Source organism: Nicotiana tabacum, chromosome 10, assembly GCF_000715075.1.
Source record: "Nicotiana tabacum cultivar K326 chromosome 10, ASM71507v2, whole genome shotgun sequence".
Classification (NCBI taxonomy): Eukaryota; Viridiplantae; Streptophyta; class Magnoliopsida; order Solanales; family Solanaceae; genus Nicotiana; species Nicotiana tabacum.
In genome coordinates this window covers 98,616,246-98,640,369 of record NC_134089.1, presented here as the reverse complement: position 1 = coordinate 98,640,369, position 24,124 = coordinate 98,616,246, and the positions used below count along the sequence as shown (strand labels likewise).

The 24,124-nt window shown below is 37.5% G+C and overlaps 2 protein-coding genes across 2 annotated transcripts; one reads left to right on the top strand and one right to left on the bottom strand.

Moving 5' to 3' along the window:
• Positions 1-4,390: 4,390 nt before the first annotated feature.
• LOC107784202 (early nodulin-like protein 9) lies at positions 4,391-5,600 on the top strand. The gene is made up of 2 exons (XM_016605285.2): positions 4,391-4,687; positions 4,896-5,600. Exons 1-2 carry the CDS (start codon positions 4,492-4,494, stop codon positions 5,345-5,347), a joined length of 648 nt encoding a protein of 215 aa, XP_016460771.1. The 5' UTR covers positions 4,391-4,491; the 3' UTR covers positions 5,348-5,600.
• Positions 5,601-5,621: 21 nt separating this feature from the next.
• On the bottom strand, positions 5,622-15,119 carry LOC107784201 (protein disulfide-isomerase 5-3). The gene is made up of 15 exons (XM_016605283.2): positions 14,676-15,119; positions 13,215-13,305; positions 12,841-12,935; positions 12,334-12,391; positions 12,011-12,195; positions 11,836-11,893; positions 9,504-9,544; positions 9,303-9,377; positions 8,647-8,703; positions 7,892-7,958; positions 7,500-7,646; positions 6,891-7,115; positions 6,263-6,412; positions 6,093-6,170; positions 5,622-5,944 (listed from the first exon to the last, which is right to left on the bottom strand). Exons 1-15 carry the CDS (start codon positions 14,714-14,716, stop codon positions 5,867-5,869), a joined length of 1,446 nt encoding a protein of 481 aa, XP_016460769.1. The 5' UTR covers positions 14,717-15,119; the 3' UTR covers positions 5,622-5,866.
• Between the last annotated feature and the right edge of the window lie 9,005 nt (positions 15,120-24,124).

Here is a 24,124-nt window from a genome sequence, read left to right as displayed (position 1 = left end):
ATCGTTCGATCGAGGTCGAACTCTTCTCTTTTTTGGCGAAGGCCCTTGGCCTTAAAGGGTGTTATTTCGAACTTATCAAAATAACATCCCGTCGTCGTTCGATCATGGTCAAACCCTTCTCTTTTTTGGCGAGGCCCTTGGCCTTAAAGGGTATTATTTCGAACTTATCGAAATAACAGCCCGTCATCGTTCGATCGAGGTTGAACCCTTCTCTTTTTTGGCAAAGGCCCTTGGCCTTAAAGGGTGTTATTTCGAACTTATCGAAATAACAGCCCGTCGTTATTTGATTGAGGTCGAACCCTTCTCTTTTTTGGCGAAGGCCCTTGGCCTTAGAGGGTGTTATTTCGAACTTATCGAAATAACAGCCCGTCATCAGTCCCGGTTTCTGGAGAGTTGGACATCTTCCGTGGGAGTCCCAGTTTGTTTGGTATTGCTTGCACCAGATGGTGCAATGCTGGTGAATACGAGGTGTTGATGTTTCGCTTAGGTTTGTGTTGTGTACGCATTATAGTTTTCTTGTCTAATTCCTGTTGTCTAGCTCGGAGATGTTGCTGGCAGGAGGTATTCTAGCTGTGTTGAAGCAATTTTTGTCTTTCGATCGAGATGTTCCTTGGTACGTTCATCCACGCGGGTCTTATGTGCTTGCCTGGACAAAGAGTGGGAGGTGAGGATGAGATTTTCTTCGCTCCCGCCCGGTGGGGGAAAACAGGTTGGTAACACCGTTTGCCTTGTTTAGTATATCGATGGTTGATGGGGTGAAGATTTCCGAGCCCGGTGATTTTGCTTGGCTCTTCTTCCTCCTCCGCGTTGCTCTTGTGTCTCGCGTGGGTTGGGTTTTTCCTCCGCGCTCGTTTTGATGAGTGATTGTATTTCTTGGTTCGATCTGGAAGAAACTAGGAAATTTTCACTAAGAAATCCCCACAGACGGCGCCAATTTGTTTGACTCAAAAGATATTAAAACCTTTTTGAACAAATCAATCATAGATGAAGGGGTAAATCTTAGTCAAACATAATTAATTCCAGATCGAAAAGTTAACAACAACGATTGCATATGGGATGAAAGAGATATGATTGATCTTATTAAGATTTGACATTGTCTTTCTCATCAATTGATGACAAAGTAGATTTACATATTTTCTTCGAGGTTATCTACGCTTTCTCTAGAATACAAGAAGGGAGCTTTTTGTCTTCCTTTTTGAAAATTGGAGAAGCCCCCTTTGCTGAGAGCTTTCTCTGGCTATATATAGTCAGGGTATCCTTGCCCTTTGCTTGACTCGACATCTTCTTGTCACTGATGTGTCTAGGTCATGATTTTAGGCGTCACTCTTATCGATTTGTCGGATGTCATAGAGGAGAAATGGAGTGAGCTCTATTGACTTTCACTGCCCAGCTACTGAGGCGGGGTGTCGGTCAACTTGGTCGTGACGGTCATATTTTGACCAATACAATTGTATCTTATTAGGATTAAAGAAATATTTTGAGCACAAGCTATATGTTTTGTTCTATGAAGATTTTACTGAAAAAAATCCGAATAACCCGAAAATCCAAAAAAATCGAGATTGAAAAATTCGAGTTTTATTGGTTTGATTTGGTCTTTAGATTTAATAACCCGACACAATTGGTTGGTTTGGTAATTGTAAAATCCGAACCAACCCGATCTATGTAGGGGATTTGCAGCCGTACCCTATTTTTATGCCACCTTTTAACCTATACCCTATTTTTAAAAACCATTGATTTCGTAACCAACTAATAAAAAATCCATAATTATATGACCATTATACCCCTTCAAAAACATATAAAAGATGCATCAAGCATACCCAGATTCAAATTCCAGATCTTCTCCGTATCTCCTTCATCAGTCCGTCTCTCCTGAGATCGCCCCTCGCAAACCAGATTTGAACCAGATTCAAATTCCAAATTCAAAATTACAAAATCCGATAAATATGCTGAAACAAGCTGAAGTTATTTAGTTCATATCTAAAATTCAACAAAATGAGCTGGCAAATAACACAACGAAGAAAAAATTATATTAAAACATTATATGAGTGTTTTAATATTTAAAACACCTATGCGCAAAAAACTTCGGCATAGGTGCAAAAGTTTTTTTGTTAATATTCCTATTACACTGGGTAAAAAAAATAAAACATAAATTAAAATTCTATATTGCACAAAAAACTTCGGCATAGGTGCTGAAGTTTTTTTAGTTAATATTTAAAAAATTTAGCAGGAGGAGCTGAAGTTTTCCTATTACACTGGGTAAAAAAAAATAAAACATAAATTAAAATTTCATATTGCACAAAAAACTTCGGCATAGGTGCTGAAAATTTTTAGTTAATATTTAAAAACTTCAGCAGGAGGAGCTGAAGTTTTCCTATTACACTGGGTAAAAAAAATAAAACATCAATTAAAATTTCATATTGCACAAAAAAACTTCGGCATAGGTGCTGAAGTTTTTTAATTAATATTTAAAAACTTCAGCAGGAGGAGCTGAAGTTTTCCTATTACACTGGGTAAAAAAAATAAAATATCAATTAAAATTTCACATTGCACAAAAAAACTTCGACATAGGTGCTGAAGTTCTTTAGTTAATATTTGAAAACTTCAGCAGGAGGAGCTGAAGTTTTCCTCCTACACTGGGTAAAAAAATAAAACATAAATTAAAATTTCATATTGCACAAAAAACTTCAGCACAAGTGCTGAAGTTCTTTAGTTAATCTGTAAAACTTCGGCTAATCAGTAAAAGACTAGCGTATACTTGGAGAGAAAGTAATCTTTTAATGAAGAAGGCAAAATAGTCTTTTTAGAAGGCTTTTAACAAAAAAAACAGGTACGAGTGCAAACAGAAAGACAAAGCGGCTACAGGTTAAAAAGGGGCGCCCAAATAGGGTGCCCCGTGCAGGTTTTACAAATGTAAAAGTTAAACCCATTAGTTATCCATTGGTTATCCATTTTCTAAATGGATAATATGGTTCTTATCCATATTTAATTCGTTTTTAAAAATTTCATTATCCAACCCATTTTTTAATGGATAATATGGGTGGTTAACTATTTTTTTTTAACCATTTTGCCCCCTAACTTTAAACGAAATCAAGTCAAGAGTTGATTCAACTTTATGGCCAGGCCCAGGGCAGGTGGTCCTGGGTTGGTCAATTTGCCTGCGCAGGGATTTGAAATGGTTTATGATATTTTTGGTATGATATCGCTAGTGTTTAGGGTCAATTTTATGTACTAGTCAACCGGATCCACAACTCAAAGTGAAAGAACCTTCCTTTTATTTGGACTATATTTTGTCTTACTGTTCTTGTGAAAATGAAACTTTGTGCTGTTATTACCCAATCACCACGGTGAAGACTCATGTGTTTCTTTGGTTTTCTTCTCTTTTTGGCTTTTACTCCTTTTTTTTTTTTTTATCTGACTTAAATTTTAGTGGTCGTTCTATCGCTTAATTAACATGACTGAAAAGGAGATAGTATAGTATTCCGTTTCTTTTCCGTCGTTGAGAAATTAGTTCCTTTATCTGATTAAAGATTAGAATTATAAAATTTTCACCGAAGGCGTAAATCTTCCATTATTAGATTAGTGAAGAAAAAATAATTATATATTTGAAATATAAATAAACAAGGATAGCTCAAAGATGAATAAAGGCGGGCTCATTCTTTCCTTTCCTTGTAAACATTCTCAAGGCTATTACCAATAAGCATATAGTAATATTTTAACGAATGAAGCTATTAAGATCGAGTTTATTTTGGATGTCATAGTAGACATCTATCTATTGGATAGTCAAGTATTTGGAATCATTTGGCGCTCTATATTAAAATTTTGGCATACTTTATATTATTTCATTTAAAAGATAATTGCATCACTAATTCACTGTTGAAGGCCTTTAGAATGAGTTTAATGCCCTGCTTTCACTGTGAATGATACAAATTCAAAAGAAAAAAAGGTTAATCTAATTGCCAGCCAGCTATACTATTATTCCATACAGAAATGAACCAAACTTGACTATAATCAACCATATGTAGTAACTTCTGTTTGAGACCTCCTCACTCTATGGGAAAAATATTTGTCACTCAACATTAAGTATTACTACCTAGACTCGAAATTAGTAGTATTATTTTACACAAACGAATAATGTTACACTTTGGAAATTCTAGATTCCACAACCCAACCCACAAGACATGAAAATTCTTGATAATGATCAAGTAAAGTATAAATCTAGAATAAGTAACTAAAAAGTGCTCAAAAACAAGTTCCTCTCTTGGCTTTATGCTTTGCAATAGTCGTTAAGAAATCTAAAGATGAAGAATAACAAAAAGAAGCTAAAGCTTCACTGCCACAACTTGTAAAGTTCATGGCAATTTGCACCTACAAATATCCTTCATTATCATTCTCCATTCTCATCACCCAAATAGTTTTTCCATACATCCAAACAAGTTCTAAGACCTTGGTTGCTATTCAAGGATTTAATATCTTGTATTCCTCATTTTCCCAATGGCTCAAACAAGTTCAATATCTAGTAGAAAAGTCTTTAATGTTTTGGGCTTGCTTAGTCTTTTGATTATGTTCCAAAATGCCAACTCTTTCGAGTTCAAAGTTGGAGGTTCTGGAGATTGGAGTGTCCCTTCAGATCCCAATAGTTACAACCAGTGGACCGAGAGGAGTCGATTCCAAATTGGTGACAGTTTATGTAAGTTTTTTTTTTTGGGTTAATTGCCACTCATAGGTGGATAAATTCAACTTAACTCATTACTTTCGACTCAAAATTGTGCATACATATACAAAAAAGACTAAAAAATCACACATATTCATTCAGAATCCACCAACTCTAGGTCCTGGATTCAGCAATGTCATGCACAAGTTTGTTTCTGATATCATTTCTCATTTTGCCTTGGCAGCTTTTAACTACCCTGCTGATAAAGACTCAGTGCTTCTTGTAAACAAGGCAGACTATGATAATTGCAACACAGCTTCTCCAATTGAGAAGTATAGCGATGGACACAGTGTGGTCAAGTTTAACCACTCTGGACCATTCTACTTCATTAGTGGGGTTCATGACAACTGTGTCAAGAATGAAAAGTTGCATGCTGTGGTTATGGCAGATAGAAGCAACCGCAACCAAACAGCAGCATCTCCTCCACCTTCCCCTTCAGCAGATGATGTTCCCCCGTCTCCGGCCCCATCCGGCGAAGAGGCCCCATCATCACCCACTGGCTCAGTAGAGATCAACCCAACTGCAGCACCTTCTCAAGAATCATCTCCTCCAAAGAATGGCGCTTCTGCGATCGTCATGAGCTTTATTGGCTCCACTGCAGCTTTTATTGGTTCATCATTCCTCCTAGGATTCTGATGAACAGTTGATGAACTTGTTTGATTTTATTTTTATTATTTGATTGTTCTTTTCTTTTTCATTTTTGGGTTTTAAATTTCTTGGTTTTCCCACTTTGCTCTCAGTGAATGTAGCTGGGAGTAAAAGGGTAGATTGGTTTGTATTGGTTCGATGATGAGAATAAATAATCTGAATGTTGTGTAAAGCTTGCGTTGGTGATTCATAAATATTGTATACGAGTGTACAAAGCTAAATAAACAGCTTTCATTTGTGTGGACATATAAGAGAGTCCTTATTGAAACAACTTTACATGCCTTCCACCTTGATTTAAAGATCCATATATTGACTAGTTTTCTTTTCGACAATCGACACCAAGCCACATGCTACACATTTAACTAGAATATTCAATCATGCAGACCACCAGAGCTCTTGCGGCAAGCTAAATGTTTTCAAGAGAAAAAATCTAATATAGTATAACTTAAAAGAGTATATCCAGCTTAAATGTAGAAAATAAATTTATACCATCAGTCTACACTGACTTCAAAAATTCTTTCCTAGCTCAACTTTTTTCACCATTCTCATTGTGTTGTGCAGAATAGAGTCCAATATGCCGGCAACCTGTAACAGCCAAAAAGAATGAATATAGGGGAAGTTTGATAAAAGATAACATAAATCAAAAGCCGAAAGAAAATTGTTCGTGATTGAGTGGGGGCGGGTGAAGGAATGAAGGTGGGAGGGAAGGGGAAAGGCAGTTTTGAGAACTGACCGTAAAAACACCACCAATTATAGCACAGACATTTGTAATAAAGTGTGAAAAGGACTTGGATTCTTCTGTAATTAAGACCTGATAGCAGAGGACAGATATTGAGGATGAGAAACCAAAATAACAAATGTATAAAGGTCTACCACATAATCATGAAAAGCATTGATGCAAACCTGCATTGGGGATAGCTCATAATGAAACTTCGCTTCAGGTATATGAAGACTATGAACCAAACTACTATGCGCTGTGTACTCATATTCCTCAACTAATTTATAAGATCTAGTCATCACCTCTGTTTTCACCACTTGAATAAAATGTTCAATCTGCAAATTACAGGTCAAGAAAATAAAAGGTAAGCTAGGTTTTCCGCCATCCTTGTAACTCTTTATGATCACACCAGATGAGTAAATATAATCTATGTTGCGCGGACTCTCCTAAATGTAGCCGCACCCGTGTCGGATCCTTCAAAAATGCACTACTTTTGGAGGATCCGACACGTATCCGGCCACATTTTCGGAGAGTCCGAGCAACATAGAATATAATAGAGGAGCACCCAAAAACTTAGTGGAAAAAGGACCAATCAGTAACTGAGGATTTCTTCGTACTTTTTGGAAGATTTTATAGACTAGAGCCAGTAAAAGCAGCAGAATATAACATTCTAAATAAACTATTACGGCATTGTCACCATTATGGTTTTAGTTTCTGAAGGTTTGCAATCACTCATGTAGAAGTTGCTTCCACGAAAAGGTGTGGTCACATTTAAATAAAATAAGAGACGCCATACACGGGTAGGAAGCTTACGGTAACATTTTCTGTAGAATCTCTTGGATTAGTAATATATGAGTTTCCATTCAACCGTTCGTGGCTTTGACCCAAATGTGGCAGCAGTCTCTTGATATCACTCATAACCTTTGGAGTTATTGTCTTACCAAACGAAAAGCGTGAAATTACATGTGACATGTTCATCTGAGAAGCATCAAATGAATGAGCTGCTGAACGAGCTGATATGACAAGGTTGCCAGGAACCTGAACAGTACGTAACATAGACTGATATATTAGTTTTTTGGGAAATTTTAAAATTAGCAAGACAATAGTGGATGAGCTTCTCCGCAATCTTAATGCCTGAGAGAAATTTCAAACTAATTAAACAACACATCATATTTCTCTTTATCTCCACCATCTTCCTCACCATCTTCTGCATGTTCTTTTAGTCTGCTTGCAGTTTTGTGGGGGGGAGGGGGGATGCAATGATCCGAAGAATAAAAGTAGATTTGATGCTCAACAAGGATTTCCGCCTAGGTTGGCTGTCTCATCATGTTCTTTTCTCCGTATTAGCACACCAGAATAAATTTTTTTTAACAAAGAAATGTCCACCTATTCTTTACGGGCTCCAATTAATAATTTGTATACCTTCTTAACACGTACAAAACCTTCTATTCTGCATCCTCCAGTTACAGGAGCAGGTCTTTTCAAGTCAGTTGCCAGCTTGGTAGACGTATTATCAGAAGTAATCATTTGAGACTCCAACTTGATAGGTGCAATCAAATCTTCCATCATCTGCAGAAGATAAATCCCAGTCATCTCAACAGCATGAAAGCAACGATCCAATAACATCTAATGCCACAGAACTGCCCCATGGCAGGGCACCGTGAAAAATTAGTTCAAAAGGTTATGTCCAGTGATTGTAAGAAAGAAGTGTGGACCAGCTCTATTTTCTTTCCTCAATCTTAACCATCCTTAAAATTTCTTTTTTTTTTTCATGCTTTCTTCTTTTCCTTATCCAAGCCCAACTATGTCCTCACCTTGACTAGGCTATCTGTATCACGATCGCCATAGTACGACTCATGATCATGGTGTCCATGGTCCTCTCTGCATGGCAAGCACACTTAACAATAAATACATTATAAGAACCAAAGAACCATGCAAATGAGATTTAGGCTAAAAACCCTGAATTCACTACACTTCCAAGTACATATTGTATCAAACTTAACTCAAGAAAGTTAACAAACATTTACCAATTGGCAACAAAATGACTTTCCTTTTTTACCTCCACTATCCAGACACGTAATGCAGCTCTAATTATTCAGAAAGCAGAATGCTGATAGCAACTTCAGCAGCGTTACTATGCTTAAAATTTTAGCATGAAAAGTGGAAGCAAATAAAGATTCAAAACAAAGGCAGAAGATAGAATGATGAAGAAGAGGAATTTCAGTACACTTTCCACGGCCGAGAGTAGCAATGACAAGGTTCTCAAACGTTCGTAAAGGGATCAAACATAAAATAACTGGAAAAGTGCATCTTTTAGCGTGCTAGCACAATCTAACACTTTAACATTGATACACATATGCAACTTAGTCACACAATAATGGCCTAAATTTTACAACATAATGAAAGCGCCTAACAAGGGATTTTGTTTTTCTTTTTGAATTTGAGAGGATTTGGAATCACAGGTCAAACTAATAAAATATGAAGGACATTAAACATACTATAGAATATTAAAAAGTTAAATAGTAGTGGTGCAAGTTCATAATTGGCTAAAGATAAGTTAATGATTTACCTAAGATCAGATCCTTTTCTGAAGATGCGAATGGAGGGATACCCTTGTATGTGATTCCTGAACATTTATTATTAGATGATTGTAAGGCATAAGGATAAAAATGAAATCATGCTAGAAAATCACAAACGAAAGAAACGTTAGTTTAGGCAACTCTAAGCACTTCCATCCAAACAATTTAGGCAACACAAGGCCTTCCCCTTATTAAAGCATAAAGTACGAAATGTCCAACCAAATCTCCTCCTTTATTCAGGTGATATCAATTTTTTCCAAGTTCACCATCATGGACTCATGACCCAACCAATCAATACTGCAGAATTTGAGAAACTGGATTGAAGGCAGAAGTAACTTCAGCATTTGATCTGTGATAGACGAGGTAAAATTACTACTCCCCTATACTAACTGAACCTCTCATGGTTTGAGAATCTACCAGACATTTGTACTCAAAGAACTGAAGCTCAGTTAGGTCCTCGACAAAATCAGCCATGTAGAGCCTACTTTTTTCCATCTTTGAAATTGTGAGGAAGCAATTAGATTAACTGTCTCTTCTTGAACATAAAAACAAAGACAAGTATAGCAAAGTTATAATTTTTTGGTCAAATGTAGGTTTCACCGGACAGGCACAGCAACAATCTCTAAATTGTTCACTCAAATAATACCTTCTACACAAATCGACTTCTTCAGTGCAATCGACTTTTGCCACAAGAATACGCCCATCTGTTTCACGGTCATATCTGAAAAAGTGCAAGATTGAACTTAGAATAGCATATCAGCATGGGGATTTTCGAAGCTCCATTTCAGACATGAGAAGGAGTTCAGCATATACTATTTTTGAAAAGTATATGGGCAACAAAGTGGACCTCTCTCGTATGATATTGGCTGCTTTCTCCCATGAAGGTTTCTGAGACAAAACAAGAAAAAAAATTCAGAAAAAAGAGAAAATGTTAGCTATTCTAAAATGAACAGGTTAACCTTTCTTAGTTTAACCAGAGGATAGCCACAACCTGTTCTATAGAAAATTGTCTGATTATTTAAGCTGGAAATAGACAGGCATAGAGCAGACAGCACACAGAAGAACTACCTTACTGCGTTTGTATTATTTTCAGAAGGACATAAAGTAAAAATACACGAAATGTGTGAAACATCCTAGTCTAGAAGCCAAGATTTACAACTGCAGACACAAAAAAGGACACTTCTATACCTAATCTTCCAATTGCTCTTGATAAATGGCAGGTTGGATCTCTCATAAGAAACATCACAATCCTCTGCATACTGAACATAGATATAATGGCATAAAGGAAAACCACTAGAGAATGAAATCAGAGCGACACTTCTATGGTGTAAAAAGGACTTGATTCAGTCATATTATACTTTCCATGAGCTTGTTTCTCCCAAACTAAAATAAACAAAATGGAGAACAACAATAATCCGTTAGACTCACTTTGCTTGGTGTGCTGCTGGCGATAAGCCCCAAAAAGACACCATCTAACCACAACAAGAGATCTTAAAAGCACGACTGCCTCATTTTTGGACTAGAAGAGGCAACTAAAGAAAGACTTTTGGTCCATACAAGCAGATTACAGCTACAACCCAAAACCTATAATTGAAAAGGTTTTGGCCATAATGTTAGATCCAAAATGCCCAAAACAATGTGGAATTCACTGGAGTGCACGTTAAGCTAATTAATCCAGTAACATTACTCAAATTTAGACAAATTCTGCTTTCATGGTTCTTTTTACTTGACCCCCAAAATAATGTCTGATCGAGCAAACGGTCCAAAAAGTTCCAACCTGAGTTTATGGCCATCAGTCAGTCCAGCCTCAAGCAAAAACTAATCATGCCATGTATCCTCAGGGAAAGACCAAGCTAGAAAATTGTGCACGCATATAGCAGGTTTAGTTTTGTTCTATTTGGAAAGCTGCCTAGGTGTTCAGCAGATCTATTTTTCAGCTAATGAAAATACCATCCATATTCGGTACTTGAGGAACTTTTTTTTCTTGGAGAGAGGTAATAGCATATAAAAGCAGCATTAAGGAAGTGTGGAAGTATTTGCAGGTAAGCAAAAACCAAAAGAAGAATCGCTTTCCAACCTTATAGGGATTCCAAGAGGCTAAGTATTGATTCTGATTCATTTACAAATTCCTCCTTACACCAAAAAGAAAACAAATGTATACAGTTAAACATGATCAGTTGAATTGAGTTAAGTTTATTTTGAAAACATCTATGTTTCCTTTCTTTACTAGTGCTCCAGTCCCAGTTCCAGCAGTGTAGTAATTGTAAGGTGTTTCTTGGCATAAACTCGTTTCAGATCTGCTAAGTTCAGAATAACGTCGCATAGTTTTGATGTCACGGGTTTGAGTCATGGAAACAGCCTCTTGCCGAAATGTAGGGTAAGGCTACGTACGATAGACCCTTATGGTCCGGTCCTTCCCCGGACCCCGCGCATAGCGGGAGCTTAATGCACCGGGCTGCCTAATTTTTTATGTCACCTTGCAATGAATGAAAAGATGGTCTATAGTCCGATTCCTCCCAAATATTAGGCATCTGCTGCACAAAAAGATGCCTTTTTTTCTACAGGATCGAATTGACCCCGGTTGACAGAGGATTCCAGATCCTTCTGCCATACCTTTTTCTTTTCACTCGTGGTTCCCTAGAGTCGTTACCATTTATGAGGAGGTTTTAGCTTTGCAGAGTCATTTTTTTTCTGGGATAAATATAGGACTTAAAACTCATAAAATTAGAATTCTTTATATAAGCTACAAACACATTGCTTAAGTGCTTTCCTGTCTAAATAACTGCCAAACCTAAGACCTTTAAACTATACACTAGTTGAGCACTTGAGCTAATGTATAATTCTTATCTTCTTCTTCTTCCAATTTAATTAAGTAATCTGGTTTTCATTTTTATATGAATAGTATGCTATCTTTTCCCTCTATCCAATTCTTAGCTGCATAAAAACAAGCGTATAGGTACTAATAATAAGTGCATATTCATAAACAAAATCCTGAAATTAGCCCATTCCCCAGATCATTATGAGAAAGACAGGACATCAATAACCCACTCTCAAACAGCAAATCCACACCTCTTGGCATTAAAGCAAGTCATATAAATCTACAACTTTCTGTTTAACTTAGCTTACAACCAGAAAGAAGAAGAGAAGAAAGTAGCAGTTTGGTAGAAACAGATAAATACCAGTCTGTTGCTCCAATAGCACCAAGGAGCAAAGAAATTTACAACCAAAATTGGGAACCTGTAAAGAGAGTGACAATAAAAATAAAGAGATGAACATTAATGAAGTTAAAACAGATGACTAAGATTTCATCAAAAAAATAAAACAGATGACTAAGGTGCATAGCTAATAACTCACTGGTGAGAAACTCTATCAAAACTGTGTCCATTTAGGGAAACAGCTCCTTCACCATATTCCTCGTCATCTTCCTCATCATGTTTGATTTCTCTTGCAGTTGATCCCGAATGAAACTCAGAGCCAGTAGGTCTCAAGTTTTTATCAATGGAATGCTTGCGTACTGTTTTGGTTATGTTCAGCCTATTCTGAGATTAATATATACAAATCTGTTAATCACGAATAAACAAAAAGCTAAAGGCTAACTACATCAAACTGCATGATGTTTCGATAAAGCATTTTCTCTTTCAGATTATGAAGTCCATAAGAAGTGAGTTGAAACTTACTGTTCCTAAGACGTCACTCACATCCACTGATGCAAATTCACAAGACAGTGCCGGAAAACTGCAAGACAAGTTTCGCAAAGTGTTATGGATCAACTTACAGAAATGGTTTGCTTAGTAATATTGCATAATAGAAGGGAATGCATGACTTGAAAATCAACTGAAAACATGAGGACATTGTAAGCATCTTGAAACATCTGAACAGAAACAAACAACTAGCAATATAGTTTACTCCTGCAAGAGAAGACCCCCAAAAGTGTTGTATTAGTACTGACATAATTAATCCAGCAACACATTCATTAATATGTAATCAACTTCTTGGTATGACCCAGTTTACTTTTTTTCACATGTAGTGTCATCATTTGTGTCAACAAAAAGTTGAGAGTAGAAAATGTTAAACAAAAACGCCTCCACTTCAGAAATGGATAATATCAATATGTCATGCATTTAGTAGAAGAAAAAGGAAAAAGGGGATACTGAATATTTTTCCAAGATGTGTCAGAATCATACCTCATATTAAAATCGATTCGTAAGAATTCCGCATCAGAACTCTTATCAACAACAACGGATGTAGTGGTGGTCACTGTCAAATAGTTATTTAGTTCCTACAAGTTATAAACACGATTGAATTAAAATGTGAGCTACAAGATAACGGACAAATATACAAGTATTGATGATCATTTCTTCTGATAATATGAACTTGAAAGCAAATGTAATAAAACAAGGAAAACAACACCAGTATTAAGATACAATTGTACCAGCAATTTAGGAAAACGTATCTATTTTAAAGCTAGTAGAAATTGGCGGTGCAACAATTGCACTTAATTCACTATCTTCTACCACTTGTTCTTTAAACATGAAGGCAAATAATTTTGACTTCCTACCATTCCAAAGAGAAACATCATGGAAAGCGCTGCTACAATGGACAATCCAGCACCAGATAATGATGCCTCTGTCAAATCTCGGGGAATTTTCCTGCAGTAAAAAATTAAAATAAATTTACACAACATCCTGAAGGAGTAGTTTTGAGGATTGTTGATGCAAGATTTCACCCAATTCAGGACGCACTTGCACAAAATTTTCTAATTGCATTAAGCCAAGGTAAAGTAAAGAATTCATTACTTCCATAGTCGTGCATCTTGGAGTTGTAATGCACTCTATTGAAATGGTCAGTTAGTAGAGATGTTCCCACAAATGCACTTTTGGAGACAAGAAGATGCTACAATTAAACTGTCATTCCAGGTGCCCTACTGCCCTTCCCCTCTTTGTTTTGGGCAACAGTTAAACAGAAGATGAAAACTAGAAAATCACAATAGCTGGGAGAGGAGAAGCCGTGTGTGTGTGTGTGTATATATATATATATATGTGTGTGTGTGTGTGTGTGTGTGTATATATGTATATGTATATATATAGCTCACAATCTTCCCATCATTTTGTTGTTTCAACCAAATATTCGTTTCTGAAAGCCATTCAACCAACATGACATTCACTATTTCTACTCACTAGCCCGCCTGATAATCACATAAATACTTGGAAGATAGAGAGTGAGAACTCCTTACAGCTTTGCCTATCAACTTAGAATCAGAAAGAAAACTATGAAAAAATAGTTTTTAACTGCAGAAGCTTTGTCTTTAAGTGCTACGTTGACCTTCCTTTGGATAGATAGAGAGCACATTCTGTTAAAGTATGCACTCAGTCCAGATTATGTATCTTCCTTTTTCCCTTCCGCTAGAAAGAAAGCACTACCACATGTTTCTTCCTCTTCTTCTAAATATATTTCATCCTACTATTGTCTCAAAAATATCCCTCCAAGAAAAAATGAAGAGCAGCGACAGCAAACTACTTACTAGACATTTACAGGTCATAGAAGGAGAATGAGAACACAGCTAGCTTTCTACTTTAACAAGGAAAGACAGGAGTATTCTAAGGATGATCGTGTTTAAGCGCATACATGCAAGATCGTGTATACATGTGTGATCAGTGATGAAACTATAACTTGATAGGTAATGCAACTGCAGTTTTGTTGAAAAATCAAGTTACAGAAAATTAGACAGACATAATTAGAAAAAGAGCGAGAATTTGATCTCTAAAGGTAACAACTATATCAGAATTGAATCACTAGCCATTTTCACTAACTTCAATTAATCCACTTCAAAAACATCAAAACAAACAGTAAATTAACACTAGTACGCGATTTGGCAGTAACAACACAACCAAATTTACTGTTTTTCGCGGTTAAAAATGACTTTGATTACAGCATGTGATGGAAATCGGAATTGGAAAAAAAATGAAAAGCACGCCGGTAATCAAATTAATTGAACATGAAAATAGAGAAGAAAAAAAACCTGTAAAAGTCAACAGATTTGAGCTTAGCCGTGGACACCATGGTTATTGAACAAAGCAGGGCTCCTACAAAAATGCCAAAGCTAATACTCCTAATGTAACAATCAACAGATCTGCTAAATCTCCACAGGCACAGGCACAGGCACACACACAAAAGATAGAGATGTTGGATTTAGCTATGGGGTTTTGAGGAGAAAAGAAAGCGAATGCGGTGGTCGGCGTTCAGAATCGATTTCTCGAGAATTGGGAGGACTCAGCTGTATCTGCGGGAGGGAGTGTGTGTGTGTGTATACTCCCCGCAGGCGTTTCAAGCGGGATGGTTATAATCTGGCTACCGGCCACCTCCACCACTGTCTGTGTGTTGCAATATTTATTTCGTGACCCGTCTGAATCTAACGAAATTAAGAAAATTATAATTATCGATTATAATATAATTAGTGGACTGTGTGCCCCGCAATTTGCATTGGGTCGGGCTATAAGTGTGTAAATTTGGTCCCCGCAAATCTCAAGAGAAATAAATGCGCGCGTTTATCACGTTCATTGCCTTCGGTTTGGATGGTCATGGCAGTAAGTGAAGTCATTTTCTGATTTCTATAGAGTAGATACAACAATGCCATAAAAACATATTTACAAGTTACAACAAATATAACCTTATTACCTGTGCGGCTACGCAAAGGACTTCAACCAACTTGTAATAAACAAATGATCATGATTTACCCATATTATATTACTAATGGTTTTCCCCAACACTTCACAAAACCCAATAACCCAAACAATGTTTTGGAAGTATGAATACCACTTGATTCTTAGATGATTCTGTTTGACTCAAAAGATATTGGAATCTTTTTGATTTAATCAATTAAATCAAATGAAGGGGTGAATCTTAGTCAACCACAATAAACTCCATATCAATAAGCTAATTGGAAAAATTATAAATAAGGTGAGATAGAGGTAATCAATCTTATTGAAACTTTCTATTGTGACTCCCATTAATTAATGGAGGAGACCATTTTACATATTTTCTTGGAAAATGCTTCGTTCTTCTTTTCATTATGAAGATTACAGAAGAGTGAACTAGGGAGAGAGAAAGAAGTGAAAAAACCGCCCCTTTACCGAAGGTTTTCCCCAACTATATATAGTCATGGGACCTTTGCTATGTACTTGGTCTGACGCTCTTTCACACTATGTATGCCTTGGTCGTCCCTTGAACGTTGTTTCTTCTGACTCAACGAGTATCGTGAGTGCGGAATATAGAATAGACCATGTCATATTTCGCTGCCTTACAGCTTGGACGGGATGTTGGTCAGCTTGACCGCAGCGGTCAGATTTTGACCAATACAGTTAATCCCTCCATCTGTCGGGGTCGTCCCCTGTCGGGCCAGGCAGACGGATCATGATTGCTACGAATCCGAGAGAAATCTGACTACTTGTCCCTTGGTTATGCTCCTTAGGTTTTAAGTGAGATGACGACGCTCTTTCGATATCCTTGGACCGTTTCGGCTGTTTCGGAACTGAAACGTCGTTTGGATTGAAACGTTGTTTTGTGGTTGCCGCCATTATGACACACGTTCCTAGAGAATCGAAACGTTTTGTGCCCTATCAGATTCGATTGGCGACTTTTGGATTTCGTGCTTGGGGGATTTATGTTTCTTATAAATAGAAGGAACACATCATTCGATTGACATACTTCCTTGCCCTTTGCTTGAAAGAGCTTTACGAATATACTTTCTTCCTGATACTCCAAATTTTCACTCGCCCCCAGTTAACTGAAAACTTTCATCCTTCCTTTCCACTGTCTTTTTACTACACCAAATTGACAAAATGGTTGGTGATTCTTCTCGTGCTGACCTCCCCGTCACAATTCCGACGCCGGAAAATGTTGCTCTAGCCACCGGAGGAGTAGAGGTGGTGGAAGATGAGGAGGTCCCATCGGTAACCGAAATCTTGCCTCGTCCTGGGAAAGAATAGACCGACTTCTGCAGTCGTGCCGGGGAGGAGCCAGAACTTGTCCCCTCTATTATAAAAGAGAAAGAAATCGCAGAGTTGAAAGCTAGGTGGGGAATTCCCCGTTACGTTGACATGCGACCGGCGGTAGGGGATGACATATTCTATTTTGACCGCCCCAAGTACTGCGTGTTCTACACCTACCCCTTTCTTATTAGGTACACACTTCCTCTCCCTCTCCTGGTGGTAGATTTCTACCGTTTTTATGAGGTATGCCCCGCTCAACTTTCGTCGTACCTGTATAAATTGTTCCTTATGTTGCTCAAGTTCGCGGAGCTTGCCGGTCATGAGATCACTTTGGATCACATGCTCAATATCTTCGCCCCTCAGCTCATTCGCGGCATGATAATTCACATGCGCTCTCGGGGGTCAAAGAGTCTGGTGGTGAAAATGGATGACAAGGCTAACCGTCGTTTCTACAAGAATTATTTCTATGTGCGGACCGAGCACCTTGTGGCGGATCCAACGGGGTTCCCTGAGAAGTGGAACTTTGCGCATAAGTTTCTTATGTTTTTAGTCGGAGAGATGCCCAACCGCTTTCTGTTACGGTATTAAACCCTGTTATGTCTCTACAGCTGCGAAATTGCCCTTTCTATCTATCGAAGGTATCCGCGAGTCGGTGCGTGCCATCCTTCCCCAAACGGCAGGGTGTCACGCCCCAACCTTGGGAGGCGCGGACGACGCTCAATCGAGTGAACCCAACTGAGAAAGCCTTTTAGACACCTTCTACCCAACTCACTATGATCAAGAAACCATGCTTTCAATTAAATTAGACAGTAGAAAAGATCGTACATGAAACATTGCTAGTTTATTTTTATATTACAATCCTTAAACCGTAGTTAAGTTTCCAAAATTTCATACATTTACAGTTTAAAGGAAACAAGAGTTTAGAATTACAACATAGTCTAGTGACTCATCCAATACCCGTACAAAACCCACACAAAACGTCTACAGAGCCTCTAAGGATACAAAAGACAGTTATGATAATGCCGGCAACAAGGCCCCAGCTATACCTCAAAAGTGGTAATTTATAACAAAAGATGTACAACATAACCCCCAGAAGAAAAGGGGCTCACCGAGATTTCTGAGAGGGGGATGCTCTGCTACTTGCGATCGTCACTATCTTCTATAGAACCACCTATATCGATTCAAAAGATGTAGCGCCCTTGGCAAAAGGGACGTTAGTACCATAGAATAGTACTAGTATGTATAACTAAACACCATCTTATTAGAAAAAACAACCATACAAGAACAAAGAAATCATAAGGACTAATACGAGCTTTAAACAATCATCACATCATCAAGTAAAAGGAATCACGTAGCTTTCACATAATTTCCATAGCTTTAGTTTGGGACATTTCATATAGTTGCATCATCATTCATAATACCACTACTTTCTTGCGCGGAGTCCGATCACGACCCGATCGGCTAGGTTGCCTCCTTTGAGACATGTACCTCAGTCACAATTTCACTCTCACTTTTGGTTTCAATATCAGCACAATACCACCATGTGTGCGGCATGGCGTCTGATCACGGCCCGATCGGCTAGGCCTTCTTACCAAGATATTTTTCCTTTTCCATCAATCACCTCATTTCAATCTTTATTTCACATATATCAGTTCGTCGGCACTTGGGGCCAAAATTATCACATCATACTTGGCACTAGGCCATATTTCATAACTCACATTCCACATCACTTTCACTTTCAACATCAAACTTGCGATTTAAGATAATGGGCACATACAAGAGCAATTCAAGTTGTAAGCATAGAGAGGAATGCACATGATTCGGCATAATAATCACAATTTAAACTTGACTTGAAATCTAGGAAATTTAGCATATAGTTCACATTATTCAGATATCCCCAATTTACCAAGAATAGCATATTGAACACATTGAGACACACCTTTCACGTATATTCTTGCAACACCAATTCCTTTTAAATAACAAATACTACATCAATCAAATTTCGGACTTACAAGATATGCATGGACATCATGGGAGCTCAATTTCTAAGAGGGGGGGGGGGTTAGCCATACATACCTCAATAGAGCTTTCCTTAGATTCTTACAATAATTCCGGAACTCCTAGCAACTTCGATGTCACAAACCAAAATCCACTAAGGGTCGTGATGGTGCCGGACACCACTGTCAGGCTATCCAACAACAATTTACTAGCAATTTCTCATTTTATTTGTTTTGAAATCATTTCCTTTAAACAAATGAATAATAAATAATAACTTCACTGAATAAATAAGGACGTCTTTACAAAATTTAACTACTGAAAAATGTCGTGATCCTCCCAGAACTCGGTGTCACAAGTGCATGAGCATTTACTGGGGAATGAAATAAAATACCCTAACTGTCCGGAATACAAGTGGACAAAAATGAAAATACAATACGATACTTTGAAGGAGACTCTGCTGGCTGCGGGTCATCTCGATAAATGCACCTTACTTAAGTCCCCGTGTCAACCCTGCCGCTATGCCACTAAGCCACTAGCCACATATGAACATGTGCAACAAAAATGCACAGCAAGTGTAGTATGAGTACGAAAATAACATTACCCAATGAGTATCCCGTCTAATCTCGAAGAAGTAGCGACGAGAGGTCGACTTCGACACTTACTAGTGGTCCAATAATAATATATTATTAGTGAGAATAATCATGGATTTATTAAGAATGACAATAATTTCAAATAAGTCAAGAACAGGTAAAAGTTCCTTTTTATATTAAAGTCTTCGGATTCATAATCCATTAGTTTTCAATTGTCTCAAGGCTAGGAGGGAAAATATCAATATCAATAAATTTCAAGGCAAGCAATACAAGCATGCGCAAATCATGTCAAGGACGTACGACCCGATCCAACAATATTTAAATTGTGCACTGCTAGAGGGTCGAATGGCACGAACCGTAAATGCATCTATTTAATCTACCGAGGCGTTCGGCCCGTTCCGAAAATAAACACACACAGACAATCAATCAAGAAGTCAATAGGGAACAATTATCCAAAGAAACGCTAATTCTCTTTTAAAGATTTTTGAAAATGAAGTTTAAATCTTTTTTTTTAGAAATTTATTTACTAATCCGATATGATTTAAACAATTCAAATTGTCAACAAGGTTACAATATTCCAAGTATATCATGCTTTTGGGTCCTAGACTACCCGGACATTAGCGTAATAGTAGCTACGCACAGACTCTCATCACCTCGTGCGTACGTAGCCCCCACGAATAGGAGCACATAACTAATTAACTCACATATGGGGACAATTCCCTCATATAAGGTTAGAAAGGAGACACACCTCGCTCCGAAGATCCCTAATCGGCATTCCACGTTCTTCCAAAGACTCGAATCGATGAACAAAGCTCCAAAGCTAGCCAATAATAATACCATTCCATTAATATATACTCAATTACCCCTAATGATCCATTTTATAACAATTCCTAACCCCGATCGAAAAGTTGACAAATACGCCCTCAGGCCACGTGCCCAGATTCCAAAAAATTTCGAAGATAAACTTTACCCATAACCTCACGAACTCAAATATATAATTTACTCTCAATTTCATACTCAAAATCGTGGACAAATTCAGAGAATATCAATTTTCTAGGTTTTCCCTCAAACCCCATGTTTCTACCAATTTCCATGCCCAAATCCGTATATAATCATGTATTTAACCAAAAACTAGCATAAATTACTTACCTCATGCTTGGTGGTGAAAATGGCACCTCAAAGTTGCTCCAAAATCGGCTCCAATTGAATAAATGGGGTTGAAATGAACCCAACCCCCGATTTAAAAGAACCTCACTGCCTCCAGCATTTCCGTACCTGCGGTCTCTTGACCGCTTCTACAGTCTCACAGGTGCGAACCAACCGCCGCTTTTGCGGTCCAGGGCTCCCAGCCCATTCCACTTCTGCGTCCTCTCCTCCGCAGATGTGGTCCCACATCTACGGCAAAACGACCACATCTGCGGTCCCAGTCTAGCCGTCCATTTCTGCTTCTGTGGCACGAAGGTCGCTTCTGCAGCTCCGCACCTGCGGCCCTAGTCTCGCAGGTGCGGTTACACCAGCAACTTCAGCCCTTTCCAAAATTCCATTTTCGATCTGTTAACCATCCGGAATCCACCTGAGGCCCTCGGGACCCCAACCAATCATACCAACCAGTCCCAAAACACATTACGGACTTTCTCGAGGCCTCAAATCATATCCAACAACGCTAAAATCATGAATCAATCTTGTTGATACCCAATTTTTTCCTATGTATTTTTATATATAAAATACTTTCAAAATAGCATATACATACATATATAAGCATGCCCAAGAGTTTTGGTATTTTTTCCTAATTGTTAAGATTTTAAAATCAATTTATTGTCTATTTTTAGCAGTACAAAATCCAATAATTATTCCCAAGATTATCATTTTGGTGAATAACTTATTTTATTCTCATATTTACACCAAAAAATAATTAAGGTGATTTTTGTATTTTTTTACAAATCTATTTGGTATTTTTAAGCTAAATTGCATGTAATTGCAATTATAGCCTATTTCACGATTAGTAGCATTTTATAAGTATAAAATTATTTCCAGTATTTTTAAATTAATATTTATATAGTATCTGTTAGCTCAGTATTTTTAATTTACTTTTAAAATTATTATTACTATTTGTATAAAATAAAAAGGGAAAATAGGCTATTTAACACTTAGCCCATTTCTATTTCAATTACATCCCTTTCACCTTTCAATTTTGGCCCTCAATTTGACCCAATTCCGCCCCCAAATTAAACCATCCCAATCCCCAAATTACCCGACCCCTGACCCGATTAAAAAACCCACCCGGCTCCCCTTTGATCCAGGTCGTTGATCATTTTGATCAATGGCCGTAATTCACCCTTTCCTTTTTTAATTCCCAAACCCACCTTGACCTAATTCATTTCACCTAAGACATCGCCTTTAAACCCCTTCATCTCTCAGATCCTCTCGAGCCTCTCCGAAACCCTAATCGTCTCCCACCCTATCTCACCATGTTTCCACCGGAATCCATGGCGTCTCCGGCCATGGATGGTCTGTACTCATCCTTTCTCACCATCAGACCTAAAATATTCAAGGTTTTGAAGCCCGACTTCAATGGATCTCTTCAAATCCTTCTCAGATCTGTAGATCTATGGCTTCTCCGGCCATTACCCCGGTATGTTCAAGCAATACTCAGGATCTGATTTTCCTCAAGACCTTTCTCATTTCTAGGATTTTCGCTGCAACTCTAAGCCGTCTGAGGTTCTGCACTCGCCTATTTTTCTTAGATCTGCGATATGTCTGGGCTTTACTTGGCATTTTAAAAGGTTTTCCCCCAAATTTCTTTTTCAAAATCGCTCAATTTCAATTTTAGGGTTTCTGAAAAAGTTTCTTCAAATTTCTTTCCGATTCTTTCTGTTCTTTCTTCATGTGTGTTTACCTATGTTATACTTGTATGCTTTCTTTTCTACTATACTTGAGTTTGCTCTCTTGTTTCCTTTCTATTATGCAAGATTCTTCTACTTTTGTTGTTATTTCTGTACTCACATGTTAATCCGTGTTGTTAATCCTTATTCTTTGCTATACGTGTTTATGGTTGAGTTCTTTGATTTTGTTCACTTTATTTAACTCTGTTTGTGTTCTTGCTAAGCATATTTCACCTGCTTTTGTTTAAGCTCGTATCATCTCTTTCTTCTGAACTTGTTTAAACTCCAAGTTTTCTCAAACATGTTCCCATGACCTTGAATCAATTCTTTCTATCATGTATGTTTGTTTCTCATAAAGTCTTTGGAAGAGACTTCTGAGCCTCTTTCAATGACCTGCTCTCTCACCTCTATGTCTGACTCAATTCGAAACCCTAGGATTTGGGAGTTTCTTTGGCAAGTGATATTAGGGTTCCACTTTGGGACCCTAGGCTTTCAGACTCACTATGAGTCTGTAACTGAACTTGATTCGCTTTTGTTTGTGACTCTAAGGCTTTCAATGTTAGACTCTTTTCCCGAGTAACCTAACGATTCCTTTCGTTTGATTGGTATGCTTTATATATGTGAAACTCTTTCAAAAGGTTTTTACCAACTGATTGATTGATTCTGAAATCCTTTTAATAAGGCTGACGAATTGTCACTGATTTTTCTTCGACTGAACCCTCTTTACCTATTCCTGACTTGGTTCATTCGAACTAAGCCTGTAATGTTGATTTTATTGGCTGTCTGATTGATTCCCTTTCCTTTTTCTTTACAAACCAAGTACCAATGGACTTTTGCCTTAAATAAACTCTATGTATTTACCCTTTTTATGCTACTGTGAAAAGATTTTAATCAAATTTCATTCGTCAATTGTATTCTACCCGTTTGAATCAAATCCCTTAACTGAAGGGAGATCATATGAGACTGATTTCAAAGTTATTTCCTTACCTTTTCTTACTCGTTTTCTTCACTATAAAAGGGACTACCCTTCTGCACCTTTGACACCACTTCGAGTTCAATATCTCGAACTTTTAGATCAATACTTTCAACTTACTTACACACTTTATTGCTTTGAGTTCAATACTCTTACAACATTATGCTTTTTTCTTGGATTTTTTGGAACTTTTTCTTGCAACTTGGCCTTTTCAAGATTACTTTTACTTTTTTGTTTTCCCTGAAACTGGTATGTTCTAATTTAGCTTTCCTGCCTCACCCCTATGTGTTTATTTACAGTTTTCTGCAATCCTATTTACTTTGTTGTTCATGATTAATGTTAACTATGTGTGTTCTTTCCTTGCATCTATTTTCTGTTATGAATTCCTACTCCTATTCCCTTCTATGTGTTTGAGTTAAGGTTCATGGCCTGGCAATATCCAAATTACTGCCCATGTCCAAACCTGATCCTCAATGGATCCTAACTCCCAATTTGGGGTGTAAGCACTGCCGGGAGCCCCTTTGAGACTCTTAGGAACTTTGACACATCCCAAGTATGAGAAAGGCTTTTGGAAATCCGATCCTGGAAGTTGGTTTATCTCATATTGTTGGACTTTGAGTCTGAATTAGGCTGTTTGGTTGTAGCTGGAACTTCTGATGTAATTTTTTACCTTTTTTGTCTGAGTCATTCGGGTCTGTAATAATTTGTAATAACTATTGATAATGGCTAATGGAAAGGGATGGGATGAATGTATGCAAAGGGGTAGATAACTTGCCTATATGATTTTCTGATTCCTTTATTCACATAAACAACATGCCTATAAGTTACTTATAAATTTCTGCATCTTAGAAATTATTCCTATAAGTTCTGCATTTCTGCATATAGAAATCCTGTATCTAGGTTTCTGCATTTCTGCATATGGAAATCATGTCTCTAAGTTTCTGTATTTCTGCATATAGAAATCATGATCATAGGTTTTCTGCACTTTTGCATATACATGTCATTAGGCAAACAATCATAGGTTTAATAATAATCAA

What these genes read in the sequence shown, in the direction of transcription:
- LOC107784201 (XM_016605283.2), bottom strand. Translation starts at nt 14,716, where the DNA reads ATGGTGTCCACGGCTAAGCTCAAATCTGTTGACTTTTACAG. An exon ending in GAAGTCGATTTGTGTAGAAG is followed by an intron (nt 8,704 to 9,302) that starts GTATTATTTGAG and finishes ATAAATGTTCAG; the next exon opens with GAATCACATACAAGGGTATC. An exon ending in ATTCTACAGAAAATGTTACC is followed by an intron (nt 6,413 to 6,890) that starts GTAAGCTTCCTA and finishes TGTAATTTGCAG; the next exon opens with ATTGAACATTTTATTCAAGT.
- LOC107784202 (XM_016605285.2), top strand. Translation starts at nt 4,492, where the DNA reads ATGGCTCAAACAAGTTCAATATCTAGTAGAAAAGTCTTTAATGTTTTG. An exon ending in CCAAATTGGTGACAGTTTAT is followed by an intron (nt 4,688 to 4,895) that starts GTAAGTTTTTTT and finishes TTGCCTTGGCAG; the next exon opens with CTTTTAACTACCCTGCTGAT.